Source organism: Psilocybe cubensis, chromosome 2 (genome assembly GCF_017499595.1).
Source record: "Psilocybe cubensis strain MGC-MH-2018 chromosome 2, whole genome shotgun sequence".
NCBI lineage: Eukaryota > Fungi > Basidiomycota > Agaricomycetes > Agaricales > Agrocybaceae > Psilocybe > Psilocybe cubensis.
In genome coordinates this window covers 1,851,458-1,873,068 of record NC_063000.1, presented here as the reverse complement: position 1 = coordinate 1,873,068, position 21,611 = coordinate 1,851,458, and the positions used below count along the sequence as shown (strand labels likewise).

General features: G+C 46.4%; 9 protein-coding genes across 9 annotated transcripts; 5 read left to right on the top strand and 4 right to left on the bottom strand.

Annotated features, from left to right (window-relative positions):
* Window positions 1-549: 549 nt before the first annotated feature.
* On the bottom strand, window positions 550-1,441 carry JR316_0002118 (uncharacterized protein; the record flags this gene model as incomplete). The annotated part of the gene is made up of 3 exons (XM_047887913.1): window positions 550-1,005; window positions 1,059-1,346; window positions 1,397-1,441. 3 exons carry the CDS (start codon window positions 1,439-1,441, stop codon window positions 550-552), a joined length of 789 nt encoding a protein of 262 aa, XP_047752836.1.
* Window positions 1,442-1,587: 146 nt separating this feature from the next.
* On the top strand, window positions 1,588-2,772 carry JR316_0002117 (Nicotinamide riboside kinase; the record flags this gene model as incomplete). Its single annotated transcript, XM_047887912.1, has 5 exons — window positions 1,588-1,616; window positions 1,670-1,751; window positions 1,873-2,172; window positions 2,247-2,343; window positions 2,531-2,772. 5 exons carry the CDS (start codon window positions 1,588-1,590, stop codon window positions 2,770-2,772), a joined length of 750 nt encoding a protein of 249 aa, XP_047752835.1.
* A 651-nt stretch (window positions 2,773-3,423) lies between these two features.
* JR316_0002116 (Fumarate reductase) lies at window positions 3,424-5,528 on the top strand (the record flags this gene model as incomplete). Its single annotated transcript, XM_047887911.1, has 7 exons — window positions 3,424-3,524; window positions 3,580-3,700; window positions 3,756-3,923; window positions 3,998-4,516; window positions 4,572-4,778; window positions 4,836-5,324; window positions 5,385-5,528. The coding sequence occupies 7 exons, from the start codon at window positions 3,424-3,426 to the stop codon at window positions 5,526-5,528; spliced, it is 1,749 nt and encodes a 582-aa protein (XP_047752834.1).
* A 591-nt stretch (window positions 5,529-6,119) lies between these two features.
* Window positions 6,120-8,105, top strand: JR316_0002115 (Putative dipeptidase; the record flags this gene model as incomplete). Its single annotated transcript, XM_047887910.1, has 10 exons — window positions 6,120-6,392; window positions 6,484-6,662; window positions 6,723-6,794; window positions 6,857-6,911; window positions 6,980-7,062; window positions 7,129-7,278; window positions 7,340-7,565; window positions 7,625-7,725; window positions 7,784-7,862; window positions 7,920-8,105. The coding sequence occupies 10 exons, from the start codon at window positions 6,120-6,122 to the stop codon at window positions 8,103-8,105; spliced, it is 1,404 nt and encodes a 467-aa protein (XP_047752833.1).
* A 259-nt stretch (window positions 8,106-8,364) lies between these two features.
* On the bottom strand, window positions 8,365-10,331 carry JR316_0002114 (Guanine nucleotide-binding protein alpha-4 subunit; the record flags this gene model as incomplete). The annotated part of the gene is made up of 11 exons (XM_047887909.1): window positions 8,365-8,414; window positions 8,480-8,513; window positions 8,573-8,655; window positions 8,715-8,829; window positions 8,883-9,053; window positions 9,105-9,118; window positions 9,171-9,212; window positions 9,267-9,385; window positions 9,435-9,990; window positions 10,041-10,061; window positions 10,118-10,331. 11 exons carry the CDS (start codon window positions 10,329-10,331, stop codon window positions 8,365-8,367), a joined length of 1,419 nt encoding a protein of 472 aa, XP_047752832.1.
* Window positions 10,332-11,262: 931 nt separating this feature from the next.
* Window positions 11,263-12,875, bottom strand: JR316_0002113 (Protein VTS1; the record flags this gene model as incomplete). The annotated part of the gene is made up of 4 exons (XM_047887908.1): window positions 11,263-12,344; window positions 12,390-12,527; window positions 12,592-12,655; window positions 12,708-12,875. 4 exons carry the CDS (start codon window positions 12,873-12,875, stop codon window positions 11,263-11,265), a joined length of 1,452 nt encoding a protein of 483 aa, XP_047752831.1.
* A 224-nt stretch (window positions 12,876-13,099) lies between these two features.
* Window positions 13,100-14,635, bottom strand: JR316_0002112 (O-fucosyltransferase 30; the record flags this gene model as incomplete). Its single annotated transcript, XM_047887907.1, has 1 exon — window positions 13,100-14,635. The coding sequence occupies one exon, from the start codon at window positions 14,633-14,635 to the stop codon at window positions 13,100-13,102; it is 1,536 nt and encodes a 511-aa protein (XP_047752830.1).
* A 382-nt stretch (window positions 14,636-15,017) lies between these two features.
* On the top strand, window positions 15,018-16,465 carry JR316_0002111 (putative CDP-alcohol phosphatidyltransferase class-I family protein C22A12.08c; the record flags this gene model as incomplete). The annotated part of the gene is made up of 10 exons (XM_047887906.1): window positions 15,018-15,173; window positions 15,221-15,306; window positions 15,362-15,380; window positions 15,433-15,501; window positions 15,580-15,701; window positions 15,754-15,807; window positions 15,858-15,906; window positions 15,963-16,039; window positions 16,084-16,276; window positions 16,328-16,465. 10 exons carry the CDS (start codon window positions 15,018-15,020, stop codon window positions 16,463-16,465), a joined length of 963 nt encoding a protein of 320 aa, XP_047752829.1.
* A 1,331-nt stretch (window positions 16,466-17,796) lies between these two features.
* JR316_0002110 (uncharacterized protein) lies at window positions 17,797-18,330 on the top strand (the record flags this gene model as incomplete). The annotated part of the gene is made up of 2 exons (XM_047887905.1): window positions 17,797-18,036; window positions 18,094-18,330. The coding sequence occupies 2 exons, from the start codon at window positions 17,797-17,799 to the stop codon at window positions 18,328-18,330; spliced, it is 477 nt and encodes a 158-aa protein (XP_047752828.1).
* Between the last annotated feature and the right edge of the window lie 3,281 nt (window positions 18,331-21,611).

Below are 21,611 nucleotides of genomic sequence, written 5' to 3'. Positions count from 1 at the left end.
ATAAAGCGAGCACAGATTTGGGACTAGGCGCAAGCCGTGCCGGTTTTGAACCGTTTTGTTCGATAGAAGCCACGGAGGCGGTACCTGAGGGTACATGGATGATGGCAAGAGAACACAGATGTATGTTGCCGTGAGAATTTGGAAAGACAGACGGCTCCCAAGCCTCTTTCCTCCCTGCCATCATTTTCCGAGAACAAATCTCCAGCAGAGTTGCTGCAAAGTCGATTTGCCCAGTCTGTAAACTGGAAAATTATAATGTGCTTCTTTGTTGACTAGACATGTGCTCGGAATCCAGTCCTTGAATATTGACACTGACTCGTCGCCTAGATAAAAGGTGAGATCATGTGTCGCTTTGCTCCAGTACTCAATGTTTCTCAGGCTTTTCTTCATGTCGGCCTAGTGACAATCCATCATCCTCGATTTACCTACAGCCAGGTTCCCCGTCGCTAATCGATGAATTAAAGCAAAGTTCACGTTAAATAGAGCAACTACTAAAATACTATACAGTGATAATACAAATGAATGTCCGTTGAGCATTGCAATGCCATATCAGGTGTGCTTCTCAGCTCTTCTCTTCACGTCACCAGCAGCATTGGCAACCTTTTGTGCGGCTTCTCTCTTCAAACGATCGCTCTCGTTCTCTACTTTATTCGCACCGGCCTCGACTTCGGATTTTCCCCACCCCAACCAATTGGACCAACCAGCCTTTGCCTGTTCAGACTTTTTCTCAGCCTCTTGACGGGCGTCGGCAGCCTTTTGTTCAGCAGTGGCACGAGCATCGTTGTAGAGATGCTCTGTTGAATCGCGGGCTCTTGTCAAACCGTCCTTGGTGGTAGTGCGGGCGTCATCGTACAGTTTTTCAGTCGATTCACGCGCTCGTGTCAAGCTATCCTGGGTAGCACCCTTGGCCGAGTTTAGTTTGGCCTCGAGGTCTTCCCCTATGCTTCTCCCGCGTGTATCTGTAACAGAACTACGGAACGAGTCGATGTTCTCCTTTCCCTCGGCCTACACCAAATGTCAGTCACGGCACGGCAGTAAGAGACGGCGGTTCAGATCACCTTGAGTCTGTCGACCTTTGCCTCTCCCCGTTGATAGGACTCGTTTGCGCGAGCTTTGGCGTCCTCGAGGGCGTCTTTACTCTTGTGCTTGAGGATCTCTTCGTCTTGCTTTGCCTTTGCCTTGAGGTCGTTGACCTCGTCTGGGTTTTTGAAATACATGTAAGCACCTCCAGCGGCGGCCAGGCCCAGGGCGGTGTACATCAAGGTGTTGTCTGATTTGGGAGGCATGGGATTTGGGGCAGGCTGACCTGCGGGTGGCGGAGGTGGGGTTGCATATGCGCGAGTAGACTGGGGAAAATGAGCGGGTGCTGGAGAGAGAGAGAGGAAAAGAGACTTACAGTTAAAGAAAGACGGGCAATGCGGATGGCTTGTGTGCGATACATGATTGACTGGATTCTTTGTCCACAGACGCTGTCTTATAAGTCTCTCTGCGCGCCCCTATGACGCATGGCAATGACGTATGGCGAGAGAGACACGTGACCGTCCCCTGGTATTGATTGTGACTGATAGTATGAGTTGGATTGCAACAATGACCAGAGTGATTCTGATTGGTGTGGGGTATGTTGGATTTCCAACATTCATCCGTGACATATATCTAATCCACCACATAGCGGTGCAACTTGCTCGGGCAAGACAACCCTCGCCAAACATCTTAACCGCATCTTGCCAGACAGTGTCATCATACACCAGGACGTACGGCCCCTTCTTATCCCCCTGTCCCTCCCTCTCATTCTTGTCCTTCGCAGGATTTCGCACCTGTGCGTTGTGTTCCTCTGTCGGATTGCCCCTTGCTCATATAGGTCACCTTCCCCAGCCTCAGGAACTCGTCCCCTTCCATCCTGTCCATAATGTCCAGGATTGGGATGCTCCTGCGGGTGCCATAACCTGGCCTCGCCTCATCCAGTTTCTGCACAAGGTCAAACAGACTGGTCAGATCCCCCCTGACCATCGGAGTCACGACCACCTCAACGAGCAGAAGGAGATCAGTGTCGACGCCTCCGTCCGAGACAAGTGGATCGCCGAGTTCGAGAAGATCAAGAGGGATATAGAGGCGGCTGATGGTGAGCGTATTGTCTGGGGTTTGGTAGATGGTTTCCTGTTATACTGGCACAAAGTAAGTTTTTCCATGTGCAACACTACAAATTCCATTGGCCCGTGTTTTTGACGACTCACGAATTTTGATCACAGGAGGTTATAGAGCAACTAGACGTTCGCATCATGTTGCGTGTCCCCCATGATGTTCTCAGAAAACGACGCCACGAAAGACATGGTTATCATACAGCAGGTAACAAATTTCTTATTCAACCATTTGTCCTCTCGGTTTCTCGGGCACAGCTAACAATTTTCACTCTCTTTTTCATTCCATTTTTACCCCCGCAATGCGACTTCGGCAATTACCCCAATCGGTCGCATGTATCGTGTCCTCTTGGCGAATTACCCCGCGTTGTTCTCCTGGATGCCGTCTCCTGGAGTCCAATCCGACCCAGAGGGTTCCCTTTGGCGGGACCCCCCAGGTTATTGGGAAGACATCGTATACCCGGCGTATGTCGAGGCTAACAAGGACGTATTCGAGGATGGCGACGTAGAGCATGGTAAGCCTACGAACAAGGTGGAGGGCCTCGTCCTGTTGGAGAGTTTGAACATATCTATGTCAGAGGCGGTCGAGCGATGCTGTCAAGTCATCAGAGCAGCCGTGGCCAAAGATGAATCATGATATATATGTAATATATATAATACCCTAGAATGATAGACACCTATCCGCGGTGGCACCAACTACACCCTATAGAAAGGTCTGGCCAGGGAATGCGATTTGAGCAGGTGAATATGAATAGGTCGCGAATATTAAGCCGGTCACTATGATGAAATAGTGCAATACGGAGATCCCTATTGGATAACATTAGTTCCTGGGGTAATACGCTCTTGTTAGAGTATTTCGGACAGTTTACGTCCCAAGGAAATGCTTGACAAAAATTTTAGTGGGTGTACGGAACAAGGATATCTCTCCGGGACGGGTTCTTGTTAACACCGCATTGGAGCTTTGAAGTGCCACTCTTCCTCCGTCAAGGTCTCGGATTTCCGCTGGAAGAGCTAGCTAGTGGAAAGGCGGGGACATACGCTGGAATAGACGCTGTACATAGGGCACAACGGGTATGCTGCATGCCGGGGGGGTTGCTATATTGGTCCGGCCGGAGGACGGGGGCAGACCGAATATGTCGAGTTGTGCTAAATTTCACATGTGTGCGCTCTCCGGAACTGAATACCCCGTGATGCGAATGGCTATAAGAATCAGTTCTCCCGCTCGTACCAATCCTTTACTCCCCACCACCATCTCCCCAGCCACTACTCCTTTTTAATCATAATCCAAATGGCCCAAGTTATCGTCGTCGGAGGTGGTCTCGCAGGTCTCTCCGCTGCACACACTCTTCTTGAGCGCGGCGCCAATGTCTTGCTTCTCGACAAGCAAGGGTAAGCATCCATCGCCCCCTTTCGACCAGCTTTCCTCTCATCTTTTTTCTTCTAGTTTCATGGGTGGCAACTCTACCAAGGCCACTTCCGGTATCAACGGTGCTGGAACCAACACCCAGAAGGATCTGAATATTCCTGATTCAGCCAAGATCTTCTTCGAGGATACTAAGAAATCCGTATGTCTTGCGTCGCGTTCTGTGCTCACACAAAAGGCTAATCACATTTGTGTAGGCTCGCGACCTTGCTCGTGACGATCTCATTCACGTCCTCACTGGCCGCTCTGGTGATGCCGTCAACTGGCTGCAGAGCAAGTTCGGTCTCGACCTGTCCAAAGTCTCCCGTCTCGGTGGCCACAGCCAACCCCGCACACATCGTGGAGATGCCCAGTTCCCCGGAATGGTGTGTTATTTTTGTTCTTCGGCTTTCCGCTCTATTTCCATCTTTGCGTGTGTTCTCATAACTTTTTTTTTCAGGTTATCACATATGCTCAAATGGAGCGTCTTGAAGATCTCGCCGTCAGCGACCCTGAGCGAGTGAAGATCATCAAGAAGGCCCGTGTCACGAAGCTCGTCAAGGACGAGTCTGGTGCTGTTGTTGGTGTCGAGTACCAGCACGCTGGCAAGACCGAGAGCGCTTACGGTCCCGTTATCCTTGCTACCGGAGGATACGCTGCCGATTTCTCAGAAGACTCGCTTCTCAAGAAGCATCGTCCTGAGTACTACAACCTCCCCACCACCAACGGAGACCACTGCACTGGTGATGGACAGAAGATTGCCATGGCTATTGGTGCTAGCGCCATTGACCTCGAGAAGGTTCAAGTTCACCCTACTGGATTGGTCGACCCCAAAGACCCCCAAGCTCAGGTCAAATTCTTGGCTGCTGAGGCTCTCCGTGGTGTTGGTGGTCTTCTCCTCGACAACACTGGCAAGCGTTTCGTTGATGAGCTCCAACATCGTGACTACGTCACTGGCAAAATCTGGGAGAACGGCAAGGTTTGTCTGGATGTTGTGACGGTTAAAAATAGCCATCCTAATGTTTTAATTCTAGTACCCCATCCGCCTTGTTCTCAACGGCTCTGCCTCGAAGGAAATTGAATGGCACTGCAAGCACTACGTTGGTCGTGGCCTCATGAAGCGTTTCGATTCTGGTGAAGCTCTCGCCAAGGAGTTTGGTCTCTCTCCCGACGTTCTCAAGAAGACGTTCGAGGACTACAACCAGAGCGTGCGCACCAAGAAAGACCCCTTCGGCAAGAAGGTTTGTTGTTTTATATTAATTTCAACATCAAGTTTCTTATTGCAGCTTTGTATCTAGTTCTTCCAAGGTGAATGGAAATTCGACGACTTCTTCCACGTCGCCATCATGACTCCCGTTCTCCACTACACCATGGGTGGTCTCGAGATCGACCCTGAATCCCGCGTCATCGACAAGAGTGGCAAGCCCATCCCTGGTCTCTTCGCTGCTGGTGAGGTTGCTGGAGGTGTGCACGGTGCTAACCGTCTCGGTGGTTCCTCATTGCTCGGATGTGTCGTCTTCGGGCGGGTGTCTGGTGACTCTGCCGCTGCCTACCAGCTCCAGACAACATCTGCTGCCATCAAGAAGGCTGGCGGACGATTGGGTGCCCTTGCAGGACAGCTCGGATCATCATCAGCTGCCCCTGCCGCTGCTCCTGCTCCATCAGCACCCGCCGCTGCACCCGCTGCTACTGCCTCGGGAGAATACACTGTGGCCGAGGTTGCTAAGCACAACAAGAAGGATGATGTGTGGGTCATCATTGACGGTCAGGTCCTTGACGTTACCAAGGTTGGTTTTTTTTGTCGTTTCTCGCTTTCAAGAACCAGCTCACTGACGAATGCTATTTAGTTCCTTCCTGATCACCCTGGAGGCGAGAAGGCAATTCTCCTGTACGCTGGTCGCGATGCCACCGAGGAGTTCAACATGCTGCATGATCCCAAGGTTATTCCTCGATATGCGGCTGACTCTGTGATCGGAAAGGTCAAGGCCTAAATGTGTTCAGGTTTTGGTCCAAACGAAAAGTAGAACGCCATTTCGATAGTCGCTAGTTTTTCCATTGCATCCACACATCTCGCTTTCTTCTTTGCATTTCTTATCTATCTATTACCCTGTTCTTGTGTCACATTATGGGTGGGACAAATGTATTTTAGAAATTGAATTTATTCTACTATGGAACCTGTAACACTTGTACTCTCCTGGAAGCAATACGTGTGATAACGGTGGCGAGTTATTGTGCAATCGACTAAATCATCTCGCACGACCTGACGACAACGCATGGCACGCGCCTTTTCTTGGCACCACTGGAGCTGAGGAATGAGTTGAGGTGATTGGTAAGTTCACGTCTGTCGATTCAACTTCACAAGAGGGCTATTTATGGCACGCGGGTCACGATCCTCGAGCAGCAGCAGCAGCAGCTCTTCTTCCAGCTCCAGTTCATCTAACTCTGACGCATCCAGAGGGCATTGGTGGAAGCGAAACAAAAAATCCAAACACGAGGGCAAAAACGCGGCTGGTAGATTTACGAAGTCTGCTGCGAAGCTGCTTCTGCTGACTGCAGCCCAACGAGTTCTTCCTTCTACTATCATGACGTCCAACGGCCACCCGTCTGAGAACACGCGCCTACTCTCTGGTCGGCGGGACCAGGACACCGAGAACCAGGCTCCCACTGCCTGCGAGTCTAACCCCAAAGTACGCGGTGTGGTTTGGGGTACATTGACTCTGTTGTTCGTTATTGCTGTTATTCTTCTGGTCGGATTCGAGAGGGTGTTTGGAGATGCATTTGCACCGTGGTTGGGAAAGCTCCCTAAGGACCCCATGCTGGCTGCTTTGGCCATTCTAGACAAAGCCCCTGTTATTGTGCGTGTTCTTGGTATTGTTTTTAACCGAAACGTGCTAACGTGCTATACATATGCTTGTTGATGTCATAGGATGGCCACATTGGTGAGAGGATACACCTCGTCTTCAACTCACTGAAATTCGACATCTGAGTTATGACTTTGAAGATTTACCCATTCTCGTTCGCGCCCAATATGCCAACAATGCGTCTGCAGTTGACCTTGAGTCTGAGATGCCTGGACATGTTGATATTCCTCGGTTAAGGAAAGGGAAGGTTGGTGGTTTTTTCTGGTGAGTTTGGGATACCATATCGTTCTCAAGTCCCGGAAATTATATGTATCTTCTTTACAGGTCTGTATATGTCTCTTGCCCCGACCCAGACCTGGAAGGCAAGGACTTCCTCGGAGGAACATGGCGTGTTCGGTGCTTATCCATTCGATGCCTGTCATAATAGAAGTATTCACTCATTGTGCATATCTTTACAGGGATACCCTAGAGCAGATTGATATTTCGAAAATACTAATCAACAAGTACCCTGATGTTGGTCTCCTTTTCCTTGATTTGTTCGAAATTTACATTGAGTTCAAAATAAACACCGGTCTTCTTAGACATTTGCTCTAGCCCTCAATACGGAAGATATTAGAAAAGCCATTATCGGAGGAAGAATAGCCAGCCTTCTGGGTGTCGAAGGGTACGTACTAATATGTATTTCTCAGAAGGGGGTTCTCAAATTTATTCGCAATCTTGTCATTTACAGTGGACATCAACTTGGAAACTCTATAGCAGTACTTCGACAATATCATGCACTCGGCGTTCGCTATGTTACACTCACACATACCTGCCATAATGCGTTCGCGGACTCTTGCGGGTTTTTTTCGGGCATGATCCCGCTCCATGGGGGACTGAGGTGTGTTGTCCCGTTCAGGTGTGATGTAAAGTTCGATGCTTACCCTTACACTCCAATCCAGTAACCTCGGGAGATCTTTAATCGACGAGATGAACCGCTTGGGCGTCCTCGTTGACCTTTCGCACACCTCGGATGCAACAGCTAAGCAAGCCATTTCTCACTCAAAAGCGCCCGTCATCTGGTCGCATTCATCTGCGCGTGCTGTGCACGATGTCCCACGAAATGTCCCAGATGATGTTTTAGAACTCATCGGACGTGAAGAAGGAAAGAAGGATGCTGTAGTAATGGTGAGTGATTAAAAAAACGGTTAGAAATGCGTGTGTAATAATCAGAAAGTCTTCACAAGGTCAATTTTGCACCCTTTTTTGTTGCAGAACCAAATAATGCAACCGTCAAGGCCGTAGCCGATCACGTTGATCATATTGCACGAGTGGCTGGAAAGCAACAGTGCGTATACACATACTGTGCCCCCTGATGTATGTCAAACGAACTGACCATCTTGCAGTGTTGGTCTAGGCAGCGATTTCGACGGCATTGGCGATGTCCCAGAGGGACTTGAGGACGTCTCCAAGTACCCGGCATTAGTTGGTGACTTTCAATCCTTCTTAAGCCGTTTGACTAATATTTCTCTTTTAAATTAGATTGCTGAACTCTACAGTCGTGGTTGGAATAAATACGAACTTGCCGGATTGACCGGTGGTAATCTGTTACGGGTATACGAAGGTGCAGAAAAGGTTGCTCTAGAACTACAGGCAGCCGGCACATCCGCTGTGTTCGACCTGTACGATAAACGCACAGACATTCCAAAGGAACATTCTGATCTGTGAAGAATGTACGCATACTTACCATATGTTTATCTCGAACAATGCTTGTATCACTGTATAACATAAGCCCTACATCCAGATCACAGTGTAGTTGTTAGGATATAGGATATTTTCCAGGAACCCTGTGCAACAGTTGGACTTCCATTGAGAGTACAGCACAGAAAACAAACAAATAAAATAAAATAGGGATAATGACTAAGGTTGATGCTATACTCCTACCAACTAGTTTTTGTATGTGAATGGAATTGGGTGGTATTTTCATCTACAGGAGACCAACTTCGGCCATATCGTGCTGTAAAATCGCTGACTGAACTATAGAACGAAGGAAAATGAACTTCTGAGGGCATATCTATGACTAATTCGTTACTAGAACTTACCGGCAATTAATGTCACAGAGGTCGCTTCCGTATCCTTCATACCAGGTTAGTGGACGGTGGTATCAAATTTCAAAACAACATGTAGAAACGCACTATGACGGATGTAAAATGGGATATAAACGAACGCCCCGGTTCTGAATGCTGAATGAAATACTTCTTAAAGATTTTACGGAACCCTATGGGAATACCATCGCTATCATGTATGTGTTCAATCAAAACATTCGAGATGACCTACATGTCGCCACGTTTTCATAGGTATTTTCTTTATCGAATTCAGGCATATATTTTTTGACCAGGATACCTTGTTCAAGTTTCTTCCTCAATAAATCGGTTTTGTTCAAAAACAAGATCTAAATAGGTATCACGTTATATGTTGAAATCAATAAAAAGAGATAGAACGTACAAGTTGAACTCTGGACAAAAGTTTGTTGCCACATAGAGTTTTCCACAGCATAAAGGTGTCTTCTAGCCTGAATATACTAGTGTCTTCTTCCAGACGCTCATTGAACGCGGAAATTGGAGCCAAAAACAAGAGCCCGGTCACTTCTTTGAAGTATGGAACCCAAGCTGCTCGCTAATGAAGGACATGAATTTGGGTAAAGTTGAGGAAGCAATCAAAGCTCACTGAAGTGCGAATTCCTGAAAAATCCTATTTTAACATCCAGCAGTAATCCGTAAAGGGGTCCCTTACCTGCTACGTCATACATAATCCAGTCGAGCTTTGTTCCATTGGCTGAAATGATAGCGCATTAGATTTGCATATATCAAAAAACCGAAAGATTATTACTTCGGTCGAGCATGAAGTGATGTTCTTGAACGCCTGTCGTTCGCAAACGAGCGCGCATGATGTCGTGATCGGATGGTTCATAATCGGTAGCAACGATCCTATCGATATCATCGATAAAACTAAAGACACAGTGAGAGTCATCGATGAACCAAAATGCGAGAAACCTACAATCCAGGAGAATCTTCTAGTCTTAGTCTTTGACTGTGAAGAATACTCTGCGTCACTGGATCCTTCCAAAGCCATAGGATGTCTGCTTTGCAACTGTCAACTACTTGAGAAACTACCCGATGAACCTGCGATTCTTTCCCATTCTGGGAAGTTTTGATTCGGTCAATGACGCCCCTCCAACCCGAAGATGACCGCACACAGAACTCTTGCGTATTACTTTTCTTGAATTCGAACATGACCTGGTTCTGTTCATTTGGGGTGGTATAGGTTTGGGCTTCGACCTCAGTTGCGCCTGCGCCTAGGAAAAGCTTCAAATCCTTTTCGACTTCCCGTAGTGGAGCTAGGCGAAGGATTATGCTTTGATGTCTTTCGGCTAGAAGAGCACCCCCGAGGGCAATTATGGGAGAGGCAGCCTGTTTCTGAGGATCGTAAACCGGCGCGCGATTCAAGGCATCGATCATGATGTTCACAGACCGAACTAGATTAAATAGTATGATGGCCTTCCATGTCGCGCGCTCATCTGCCCATGCTTTCTGGGCATATTTCCTCTGAAAGTCTACCAATATCATAATAAATATATAAATCATATGATTGTACGATACTTACTTTTGATTGTAGTTGACTTGCCTGGTACATATCGCAACTGTTAGGAAAGTAGCACGGTAGTGAAAGCTGCGACTTACCACTCAAACTTTGACCTAACACAAGTATTTTTATAGCGTTTTTATAACGCTTCATCGCAACCTTCGCCGCTTTCAGTTCTGCATCGATTTCGCGGCTCCGCAACACGGCCTCTCTCTCCGCGAGTTCTCGAACTATTCGTTCCTCTGGTGTTTCGTCAGGTGGAGGCGCAATAGCAAGGGAGAGCGGGTCAAAATTGTCGGTTTCGTTAGGCATCGTGGATGTGGTTGACGGAGCGGACAAGAGATTAGATGGTAAAGGATGCGTCTGATCTTTCCTTGCACTTCAGAATTTGGTATTCGTGCCTGTGATCTCTTTATGGCGAAAATAATCATTTCATATCGCCGATGATACCCATATGAAGGCAACGCGAATTCCCTGTCATCCGGATTTGACCTGCGTGTATTTTCCTCCAGTTTTTATCTGATTAATCTCACATATGCCTGCCTACCGTCGTGGAAATGAGAACACGACATTTTCGTAAGCAACATGATGTGCATAATACTCCAGCGCGTGCCAGACTAAGGTCTAAGAAGGGTTTGAGTGCTCGATTCCGCAATCCCTCTGTTCTCCAGTAACCGCGATGTCGATCGGGCCTATACCTTACTCATATGTCAGGTAACTTGCCACTCCACTTGAAACCGGAGATACACACACTGCATCGACACGTAGACACCTTTAAGGTAGCTCTGGAATACTATTTCATAGAAGCCAACCATTGAAGAAAGTAAGGAATGGCAGGTGGTTCAAAATTAGTGAAGTTGGCTCCAACTGAAGTTGGGTTCATATTGAACGTTGAAGTGGGTTGTCGAAGGTTGTCGATTGCAATCAACTTGTAGATGCCTAAATTTAGTAACTCCGTATGTATTATTGGTGGATTCGATGGTCTTGGTCTGAACAAGTCTGAACGGATCGATCGTTTTTGACCGATTTTAGGGTGCAAAGTGGTAGCTGTGGCAGGTACAGTAAGTATCTGTGGTCTTATGTGGTTCATGAATTAATGATTTATTCCATTTCCGCAGAACAGTTATATATATTGAGCTACAGTACTAACCTGGTACTAACTACCAGACTCACATCACATTGCTATACATTGTACATCGTGCCAGGCCAGAAAGATGAAAGTATATAGTACAGTGAGGTTCTCCTAGGCTGGGGAACTACTAGCAACTACGACACTTTCAGTGGTAGTGGCAGGAGGTTCGGTAGCAGACACGGTGGGCGTTGCACTGTTCGGGACTTTGGAGGAGTCCCAGGACGGAGTGAAGATAGGCGAATTGATCGACAATTTCGACCGAGGGAGTGCACTGTGGGGAACGCGATCAACTTCAGGGGCCGCCGCAAAGGCCGCCCCTGTCGGAATCGCGCTTGTTGTGGGAGTGGCACTAGTTGGTTCGTCCATTCCCATCCTCTTTCTGACGTGTTCAAAGGTCCTCAGCAGGCGCCTGCGGGCACCGAGAGCTGCTACCCCTTTAGCTTCCAAAGTTGCATCATCAAGAACAACCATCTCTTGCCAGGTAAGTCCATCAAAGGCTGAAGTATATTTGTGTAGGCGGAGACTTCTCAACCAAGTCGGGATGTCGTTGAGCATCTCAGGCTCGAATTCCTCTTCACGAGGAGAATCAACGGCGCTCAGTGGCGTAGCAGGAGTGGGTCCTAGACCGCTACTCTTCAGGCCAGCGCTCTTCAAACCGCTACTAGGACGCAAGCCACTGCTCCTGAGAGCGCTGGCAGGATAACGAGCACTTGTCGGAGTTCTCCAGTTAGTAGGTCCTTGTGCCTTTTTAGGCTTCGCCGAAGAAGGAGGAGCAAGACCAGTGGGTTGAACGAGACCGCTCATGACCAACTGAGCGGCAAGGACTTGGGCTTCAGCTGAAAGACCGGCGTTGGCAAGCATATTCAAAGTATAAGGATTGATTCCCGAGAAGCCGGGCAGTGAATTGGTAGATCCTGCGGCCGGTTTTGCTTCTTTTCCAACGTCCTTTTGGAACATGGGGATCAAAGGAGTATTGACCATGTTGGCCCAGCTCTCCGTAGCAGGCGTGTTCTGGCGAATAGCTTCGCGGTTCAATGCCGCCTGTGCAAGAAGACTGTGATGAGTTTGTTCATGAGCCGGTGTTGGGGTGATCGGCGATTCAAGGTCATCGATGTTCAAGCTAGGGGGACGGAATGCGAGCTTCCCAAGCTTGGGCTTAACTTGAGCAGCTGGTTCAGGAGCTTTGCGAGAATCTAATTAGATTAATGTGCTAACATCACATTGAGATGTACACCTACTAGGCACAGCCTTAGGCTCCTCCGGTCGGATCATTTGTTGCAGAACAGCAACGAAGAAACGAAGCTGGTCCTGAGTAGAGCTCTGAAGAAGAGTATACAGTGCTGCAGTCCTCTCAGGCTCATTCAGAACTTTGAACCCTGATAGATACCATCCAAAGGTATATGAGTGTCAATAAGCTGTTCATATCCAATAGTTACTGACAGTGCTCGATAGTAGCAAGTTCCTCCTTAAACTTGGGATCTGCAGTCACTTTGGCCATTTCATTCTATAGATTGTTTAATTAGAGGACTGGAGGTGAGCAAATTAAACAGACTAACCAGGACAGACTCATATTTCTGAAAGTCCTTGATCCAACGGTCGAAGCCTTCGATGGCAGACTGAGGAAGAGGAGTAGAAAGACCTCCATTTGCTTGTCCAGAAGCAGGAGTGTTATTCACGTCTTCAGTGGAGACGGAAAGTTTGGCATTAGTTTCAATGGTCGACATTGCTGTGATCAGTGTGAGGATGGGATGGGGTACCAGGGACAAGGGAACATATTCCAAGGCTGCCCAGTTTTATCATCTGCGCCGAAACAGATCATAACGCTGTTATAGTTATCCATAGCAACGCAGTTGGTGTGATATGAGCACAGTGCCGACAACACCGCAACACTGATTCATACGGCTGCCTCCGGAAATTTTGATGGCATGATTGTTTTCTAATTACAAACTCAGTCAAGTACAGAGGCTGTGTAGTTGTTCCAAAGAACCTCCTTTACAAATTTGCTGAACGTACTTCCTTCAGTGCCTACGACGTTCACAGCCTTCCCTAAAACTAAACCATCAACGAAAGGAAGAACAAATTGCCCCAGCCCTACCCCATCGTAAGGGCTAACTAACTTTTCAAGTGGTGTAATCTCCTTTTTAAAGTCGGCCAAAAAGAATAGACAAGGAAAAGTCTGCCGCATTATTAACATCTCTGGGTGCGTCTCAGGAAACTGCAAGTCAGTCGCAACATATATGGGAGTATTTAATAGGTCATATTTCTGTTCACGGTGACGAGACCAGCGACAGGGTCCTTTGTATGCAAGTGGCCATGATGAATTTGGCGGAAAAGCATTGCTGTTGACCGTGACAATGTGCTTCATGTCGGAATTCATGCATGCAGACATATCTCCCAAAATTTTGTTCTCCACATCGCAGATTTGGGCCAACGAAAAGTTAAGCATCGAATGGAGAATGTTCCACCATATTGCTTTAACGGTAGTGCCAATTGCTGTTTTGAATTTGCCATCGCCAGATCGTAAATGCACCCCCAAGTAGGAATAATGGAGCGATTGACTTATACTATCGGCTGCAGCAACAAGATCTAAGTTCGCAAAAATCATCTTGCGCCGAACCATTTCAAGGTAAGCAATATTGTCAGAGTTTTTCAGGCGAAGACGAGAGGTCCCAAACAACGTCCCGATCTGCAAAAGACGTTCTGGAATTGCAGCAAGCTCGGTGATATATACATCTTCCTGGTATTTATCTGTTGGCGGAGAGGAATCTCCCAAAGTATCCAAAAAGCGAAATTGGTAAGGCGTATCATCGCGTAGGACATATACGTCAGTCGAAGTGATGCTGAATCTCGCATGTAGCCAAGCTTGTGACATATTTGGCCTATGGAAGAGGGACTGATGAGCAGAGAGTGTCGAAAGGTCAACTAACCAGGTCCAAGGAACATAAGACGTCTCGAAGTAATGAAGACATTCAACAGGGAGGCTAATGTAGACAGGAATTCCCGGACAGTGGCCTAGACCTTCTTTGCTTGATAGTTCATGGTGACGAAAGAGGGTATTATATTCAACATAGCGCAAGGGTTTGTTTCCTAGCAGAATAGGTGGTACAAGGAGCGTGCGACGAAGTAGGTGTGAAAGCAACAAAGCATTTTCGAGAGCGATGCGTTGATTATGGAAGCCACTATGTGGCAGGTATGTCAAGTATTTTTTCGAAAAGTCCGTGTCGTCGATATCCATGTCAGATACGACGACTTCGGATACGGCATTAGAAGTGCTGTAGGGAGATACGATTCGAATGTCCCACCTCGTTGTATAGAGATAGTAGGCTGATCCAAAGCATGTCAAACACGCAACAGTGAGTAACATGAGAAGAGACACCAAAGTTCTGTTGATGCGGTGATGAACAACCTTTCGATTAGGTATCACAGTTTCTCGCCCTTTCTCTTGAAGCAAAAGAGGCGGGGGGCGAAGAGCAGGAGCCCTCATCCTGTAGTTTCCCCGTTCAAGCGAGACTGAAGGTGATGCATTTCCAAATTGCGAGGGTATCGACTCAACGAAAAGGCTCATTCTTCCTTACGTGTTCACGTTAGTACTCCGTCGTCTGCTGATAATGAACTACATACTTTTATCTTTTACTGTACATTGAGCTCTTAGAGGACTGATTTTTGGCGTAGGATTGAACACAACCCGGAGAATTGTTAAAAGAGTAAGGAGTAAGATGGTAAATTGAGTTTCAGGGTAGAGATGTATAATCGCGACACAGCCACTCGCTAAACTATTCGTCTGTTTAGGACTTCCTCAACAAGTGCCCGACAAGGCCTGTCCCAACTACTAACAGATTCTTCGTACTGATAATTTCGCCTGTTATATGCAACTCTACTGTGTGCGCCATATTTTAAAGGGGAAAAACTATAAACCCTCGTTTAGATGCATCATTGCGAGAGGACGGGATCTTTCTCAACTAAACCTTGGGGCGAAGTTAGGGGCAAACCAACCTCCTCCGCTGGCATTTGCCTTTGATATTGTGAGTTAGATGGCCAAAACTGTCTTATTTTCTCTGAAACATCTTAGGATGGAGTTCTTCTTCGAGGTCCCGATGTGCTCCCAGCTGCAAAACGAGCTCTAGACATTCTAGAAGGAAATAATCCTTTCAACAAGTAGGATAAAACCCTTCACCCTACATCTTGTTCTGACATGTCCGGGTCGTCACAGGAAGATACCATATATTCTAGTGGGTTTCATGGCTAATTATGGGCAACTATGATTCATTGAAGTACAAATAGCTCACAAATGGCGGCGGAGTCGCGGAACATGAACGATGCAAAAAACTGAGCGCACAACTAGGTTTTCCTGTGAGTCAATTGTCCGTCGTTGCAACTCGCCTCTTCAAATAGTTAAACCCCAATCCGACTGTTATTGCTAAATTATAGATATCTCCTAGTCAGTATTGTCAGGCGCACACTATTCTTCGAAGGTCAGCCCACGAATACCAGGATAAACCAGTGCTAGTTCTAGGTGGGGAATTAGATACTGTTCGACAAGTTGCGAAAGGGTATCTTTCTTTCTTTAATGCTTGTATGAGTCATTTAACGGAAAATTACAAGATATGGCTACCAGAAAGCGTACACGACGCTAGACGTCCTGGCGTGGAATCCAGCGTAAGTCCCGCGGTTTTTACAATTCCATAAACTATTCATGGGGCTATCAGTGTGTGGCCTTTCCACAAGTTGTCAGATATAGAAAAGAAATGTACAGAGGTGCTTAGTTATTCTTCAATCGACTAGATGCCAACTAGCTAATAGATATCATGTAGGATGTCGACTTTTCCAACACACCCATATCAGCCATTTTTGTCTATCACGACCCAAGAAATTGGGCTCTTGACGGCGAGTCTCTCCAAAGGATAACATTCAATCTCATAGCTAATCTTCAAGTAATTCAGTTCAGGTTGCATGCGATGTGATTTTGTCCTCAGGGATTATTGGCGGCCCTTACCGAGATTTGGACAAACAGAAAGAGCCTGTGAAGCTAATATTTTGTAACCCCGACCTCCTGTGGAAATCAGACTTCGATAGGCCAAGACTCGGCCAAGGGGCTTTCAAAACGGCATTCCAAGCTGTCTTCAAGGTATACTTCCTTTTCTCTCCGCTTTCCCGACCAATTTACTAATTGTAAAAGGATATAACTGGAGCTGAATACCCCCATGTACAATACGGGAAGCCCACTGAGGCCACATATTCTTTTGCCAAAGAACTTCTACAGGAGCGTATCAAAGATTTATACGGTGCTGAAACCCCATACACCCCGCGAATGTAAGCCTTCTATTTTTTTCAGATGAAAGCCGGTTCTGAGGATCATGCAGATATATGATTGGAGGTAAGAATTTTATTTGTCCAAGTGATATCCAGCGGATGATATCAATCATTTTTTCATGCAGACAATCCAGAATCAGGTATGTTTTGAATTATTAACTCGAAGCGTTGTCAATGTATTGACTTGGATCTAAGATATCGCCGGTGCAAATGCTGCAAATTGGTCCTCAGTCCTGGTTAAGACAGGTGTTTATGATCCATCAAGGGGACCACCTTCTCATTTGCCCACACACTGCGCAGAAAATGTTGAAGAAGCCGTAAAATGGGCAATAGAGCAAGAGTCAACGCAGTAGTAAACCTTCGCAACTTTTGATTTACGTTAGCGTTAAGGAAGCATAATTGACTCTATGATAACTAAATTATTCAACACTATTTCCCTGTCTAGTCAGCAATTAATCGATTTCTGCATCAGGGTTTTCACGAAGTGCATGAATTTAGAAAAAATTACTGTAATCTAGTTCACAGCCACATATTATAAATAAACAGACTTTCTTTATTTGGATAATGGCGACTCGTCACACAAATGCTGCCTTCATTCCAAGCCATACCTCATCGTCCCCAACGTCTCCCTCGTCATTAGGAACGAGAGGAATGCTGAAAAGGGACCATATTTCATGCTTCCATCACCTTCAGTATCCAGATATCAACGCAGGGCTCGTTTGGATACTTCCCCTCGCAAGAAACTCCTGGAATCATTGACCAGGCGGTCAAGGCTAACGAATCTCGGCGTCTTCTTGCTGATTGGAATATGTTCTCTTTCTCTGCTTCTCAACTTGCGGTATTGGTTGTCCGACTCTTCAATTGCTTTAACTCAGTACCGGAATCGGGCCTCTCTGCTAGCAGTTAGCCATCCTAAGGAGCGAGCATCCCTCGACCACCTAATCGTTGTACCTTGTCATTCTATTTGGAAGGGTGCATCCCACTCCTGGCTAGAAGAGAAAGACTGGTTTCTGGAACCATACCAAACAGGACCCGGTCGTGTGCAGGCATTTTATGAGCATATCTTGAAAAGGTAAGATAATACAACTCTTTGGGTCCATGTGTCACATTCATCGTGTGTTCGTCAGTGTACAACTCGCTAAAGAAGATCCAAAATCACTTCTTATCTTCTCCGGGTAAGGTCCTCCATGATTTTGTGATAATGCAACTAAGTCAACCCAAAGAGGTCAAACAAAAACTGCATCTTCAACGACTGAGGCAGAATCGTATCTACGACTCGCACAAACGGCAGGCATACTTTCCAGAGGCTCTGACCAATCATTATCATCTATTGAGATGAGGACGACAACCGAAAACTATGCGATGGATTCTTATCAAAACCTTTTGTTCTCGATTGCGCGCTTCCAAGAATTCACAGGGCACTTCCCAACCAAGATTACCATCGTCGGATACGAGTTCAAGAGACAAAGATTTACAGAACTGCATCGAAAAGCTATAAAATGGCCTAGAAATAAGTTCTACTACGTGGGAGTAGATCCAAACCATGATGGTGGCACGAACGCGATAGAGGGAGAGGTCCGTTTGTTTTCTTTCTTCTCTAACCATATATATGTTCATTCATGATACTCGCAGAAAAAGAATGGGTACCTCCCATACAGCCTCGACTTATATGGGTGTCATTCATTATTAATCAATAAGCGCCGCTCACGGAATCCCTTCGCAAGATATCATCCCTACCATACTTCGTCTCCCGAAATCGCATCATTGCTTGATTGGTGTCCCGGCGATGCTGAAGGCGGGGAAGATACCTTATTCGAAGGAGATCTTCCGTGGGCCAAAATTCAAAAGACCATCTCTCGCGACACTTGATTTTATCACACGCTGTCGTCATCTTTCACACCATTATCCCCTTGTGCTTCTTTTTTGATAGAATTCACGTAGCAGTAGGACCACACACACTTATAAACGGGACCCATAGGATCCCCCTGCGATAATTATATTTGTACTATGATATTATTTATTGCGAAACACTTCCATATGAATATGAATGAATACCGGAGAGTATAAAAAGATGCCAGTTTGACCTACTGACCTGCCCAAAACTATACAAGATAAAAGTAGTAGAATAGTGTACATCGGAGATCGTAAATGTACAATGACAGTGAAATAGAAATGTTAAAAAATATCAGCATATTCATCGATTTTGGCTGCGATGCGAGTAGTCTTCCAGTTCATATGTTCTTGAGTAGTGATTTAGCTTTACTGTCCTTTCAATCCGGACCTCCACCCCTACATGATCTTCTGGGTATCCTTCTTCAGTCTCCGAGTCTGCAGTTGTTGGCCGTCGAACAAGGTCGAACGGGGTATCACTCTTTTGGTCGAAACGGGTTCTGACCACACGGCTCACATCGCGTGCGGTTCCAATATGTTTTGATATGGTTATCTCGGCCCCTTCCAGGCTTTCTTCGCGGCGCTCACGAGATGCATCTGTTCACAAGGGATTTAATGAGGGTTCCAGAAGCGGTGAAATTGGTTGTTGGAGCTCGTACCGTAAAGATGGATCAATAGTCTTTGTGACATGATCCAGGAGACACAGTAGCCTAGAGATGCGCTGTCGGGATAAAATTAGACGGCTGGTAATATATCTCGATGTGCAAAAAAGCCACCCACGCAGCAGTCTGTTATTGAAACCACGTATATGAGCAAAATGTTCACGAAATGTGTCAATACAATGGTACCCACTTGAATATCCTGACTGGTCTTGAATAGAATCAGGTTGAAGATATTGATGCCTGAGCAAAAAAGGAGAAGCTTTAGAGCAGTTTTTTTTGATGCAAGGAACCATCGATCTTACCTGTCAGCACGAAAAGGTACCCAAGGCCATCGTAAAGCATCCTGAGATAAAATGTCTGAGAAAGCAAATCATCTCGTCAGAGGTTCAGGCTCACATTTTCGACAGTTTTGCTGTACTATGAAAGATCAAGCAATCAACTGCCAGCTCCTGAGAATTAAATCATTGGACCTACACAGAGTTGGTGGATGCCAGTTTGTACTTCAAAAGGTAGTATATCGATATTAACGTCGTCAACACGTCGTATGAGATTGCAACCGCGTAGAAAGCATAAGCTCCTAACGACTTTACTTGGCTTACTGCACGACAACTGGATTTCATTAGACCGGATATTGGAGCCGTAGCAGATCTACCAACTTACTTGTTCTGCAACATAGCTAGATGGGCACTTAATACATCAGCAAAAAAAACTCAACAACCCACATGAGTATCTCCTCCTACTACCGCTGTGTGGGAAAAGACACCAGTCAGTAATAATCTCATAAAGTTTCATTGATAAAATGACTTGCGTTTTCTTTTGTACAGCGTGGTCAGCCATTGTAGCTTTCAATCATTGAATCAGTCTTCATTTACTCCCGAGATCGCGTAAGTACTCACAACACAAGCTATACAATACACTGAAAGCAGAAACCAGCCTATGATTTTTTTGCGCCTCGATAGGTTAAATGCACTGCTCGGATGATGGTTTCAATGGCGGAAGGCAGAAATTTCCTTGGGAGCCTTCTCACCGAACACCCAGGATCGCCTGGGTCACCATTGCTTGCACGACTGTACCATAGAAGATTACTGTCAGTTATGATCAAGATTTTACTCATGATGTCATTAGGTACCTTTAAAAGAGGGCGGCCACAGGAAAAACCGGGAGCATGATGCTTGCGTGAAATGGGCATAGAAAAACCCAACCTGGGATCAACCTTGTTTAATGAAAAAGGCTCTCATGTTCGAACCACCACCTGGCAGTTCATTACTGACATTGCTTATGGTAAGCGTAGCTATGCTCACAGCGCTGGATTACACGCCAAGTTGAGAGGTCACCATGATTCATTCACTTGGCCGAGGAGCATGCTGCTTACCGAAGAAGAGAGAACAACAGAACGGATATACTGTGGGTAGATCAAAACATGAGTTTTCCTCGTCGAAAATTTTATGGGAAGATTGGGGAATGGAAGAAGAGTATATTCACGTCAATCGTCGAGATTGCCAGTGTTCCTTGTAGAATCGCCAGGATGTCGGCTGCGTTTCCAGATAGCTGTCGACAGGTCGCAGTCGCAGTAAAATTGGGCGAGCATTGGAAATTTAGCGCCTTGCTTGGAGGTATATATAGAAAGAATCAGATACTCACTCATAAGCCGCGATCGCAATGGAAGTTACGCGCATGTAGGCAGCGATTGTGAAAGCATTGGAGTCCGTGGGGTCGATACCAGGCATGGGGAAAGCAGGGCAGCGCGTCACCCAGCAAAACAACAATGAGCGCGTAGACAAAGACGAGGATAACGCGGCGACACAAAGCTAGTAGACTACATAATAACGAGATATAGAATTGACCATAATTACCCAGGTGACATACTGTTTATCGAATCCGATGTAACGTCGCGCTACAGTGATCTGATGTGATTTAAATTGGTGACAGTGAGTGGCATGTGGACCACGGTAGACAGAGCGTGCTTGGACTCGATGTGTGGCGATCAAAGATGGATTTCGTTGGGTGCCAAGGCTACTCTAGCGACCTATGAGCGGCCGGACACACTAAAAAGTAACGAAATGACTCTGCTATATTTTACCTAGTCCCTCCCAGGATGGTAAGTATCTGGTATCTCACATCTTTCGGGGGCAAAATGTATCAGAATATCACATTCCTCGATATCTGAATCAATGGCAGAATGACATGTGCGAACGCGAGCGCGATGAGCAGTGCGCGTCCGGGGGACAAGGAACCGGAAGAAAAGAGTACGCAGGAGATTGAGATGTGTAATGTAAAGCAATGAAAACAGTAAATATAGTACTTTGAAAGATGACTTGCTCGTGTATTTGTCCCGTATGTTTGCCGGACAGAGTGTGTATCAGCCTACTTGGCTTCTTCGGGTCAATCACAGGGGCGAAAAAAAGGGCGAAAAGCCGACTGTCAAGCGATATAAATAATTTTTGGCAGAGTTGGATCCGAAGGGGGGAGACTCCCGCCTTGAACACTATTGGGACCTAACCTCCACGTGTCGGCATTCAAAGACGGATGTCTGCGGCGCTCATACAAAAGCAGATATCTGACCTCGACGACAAATTATGGTTAATGAAGACACAGCGT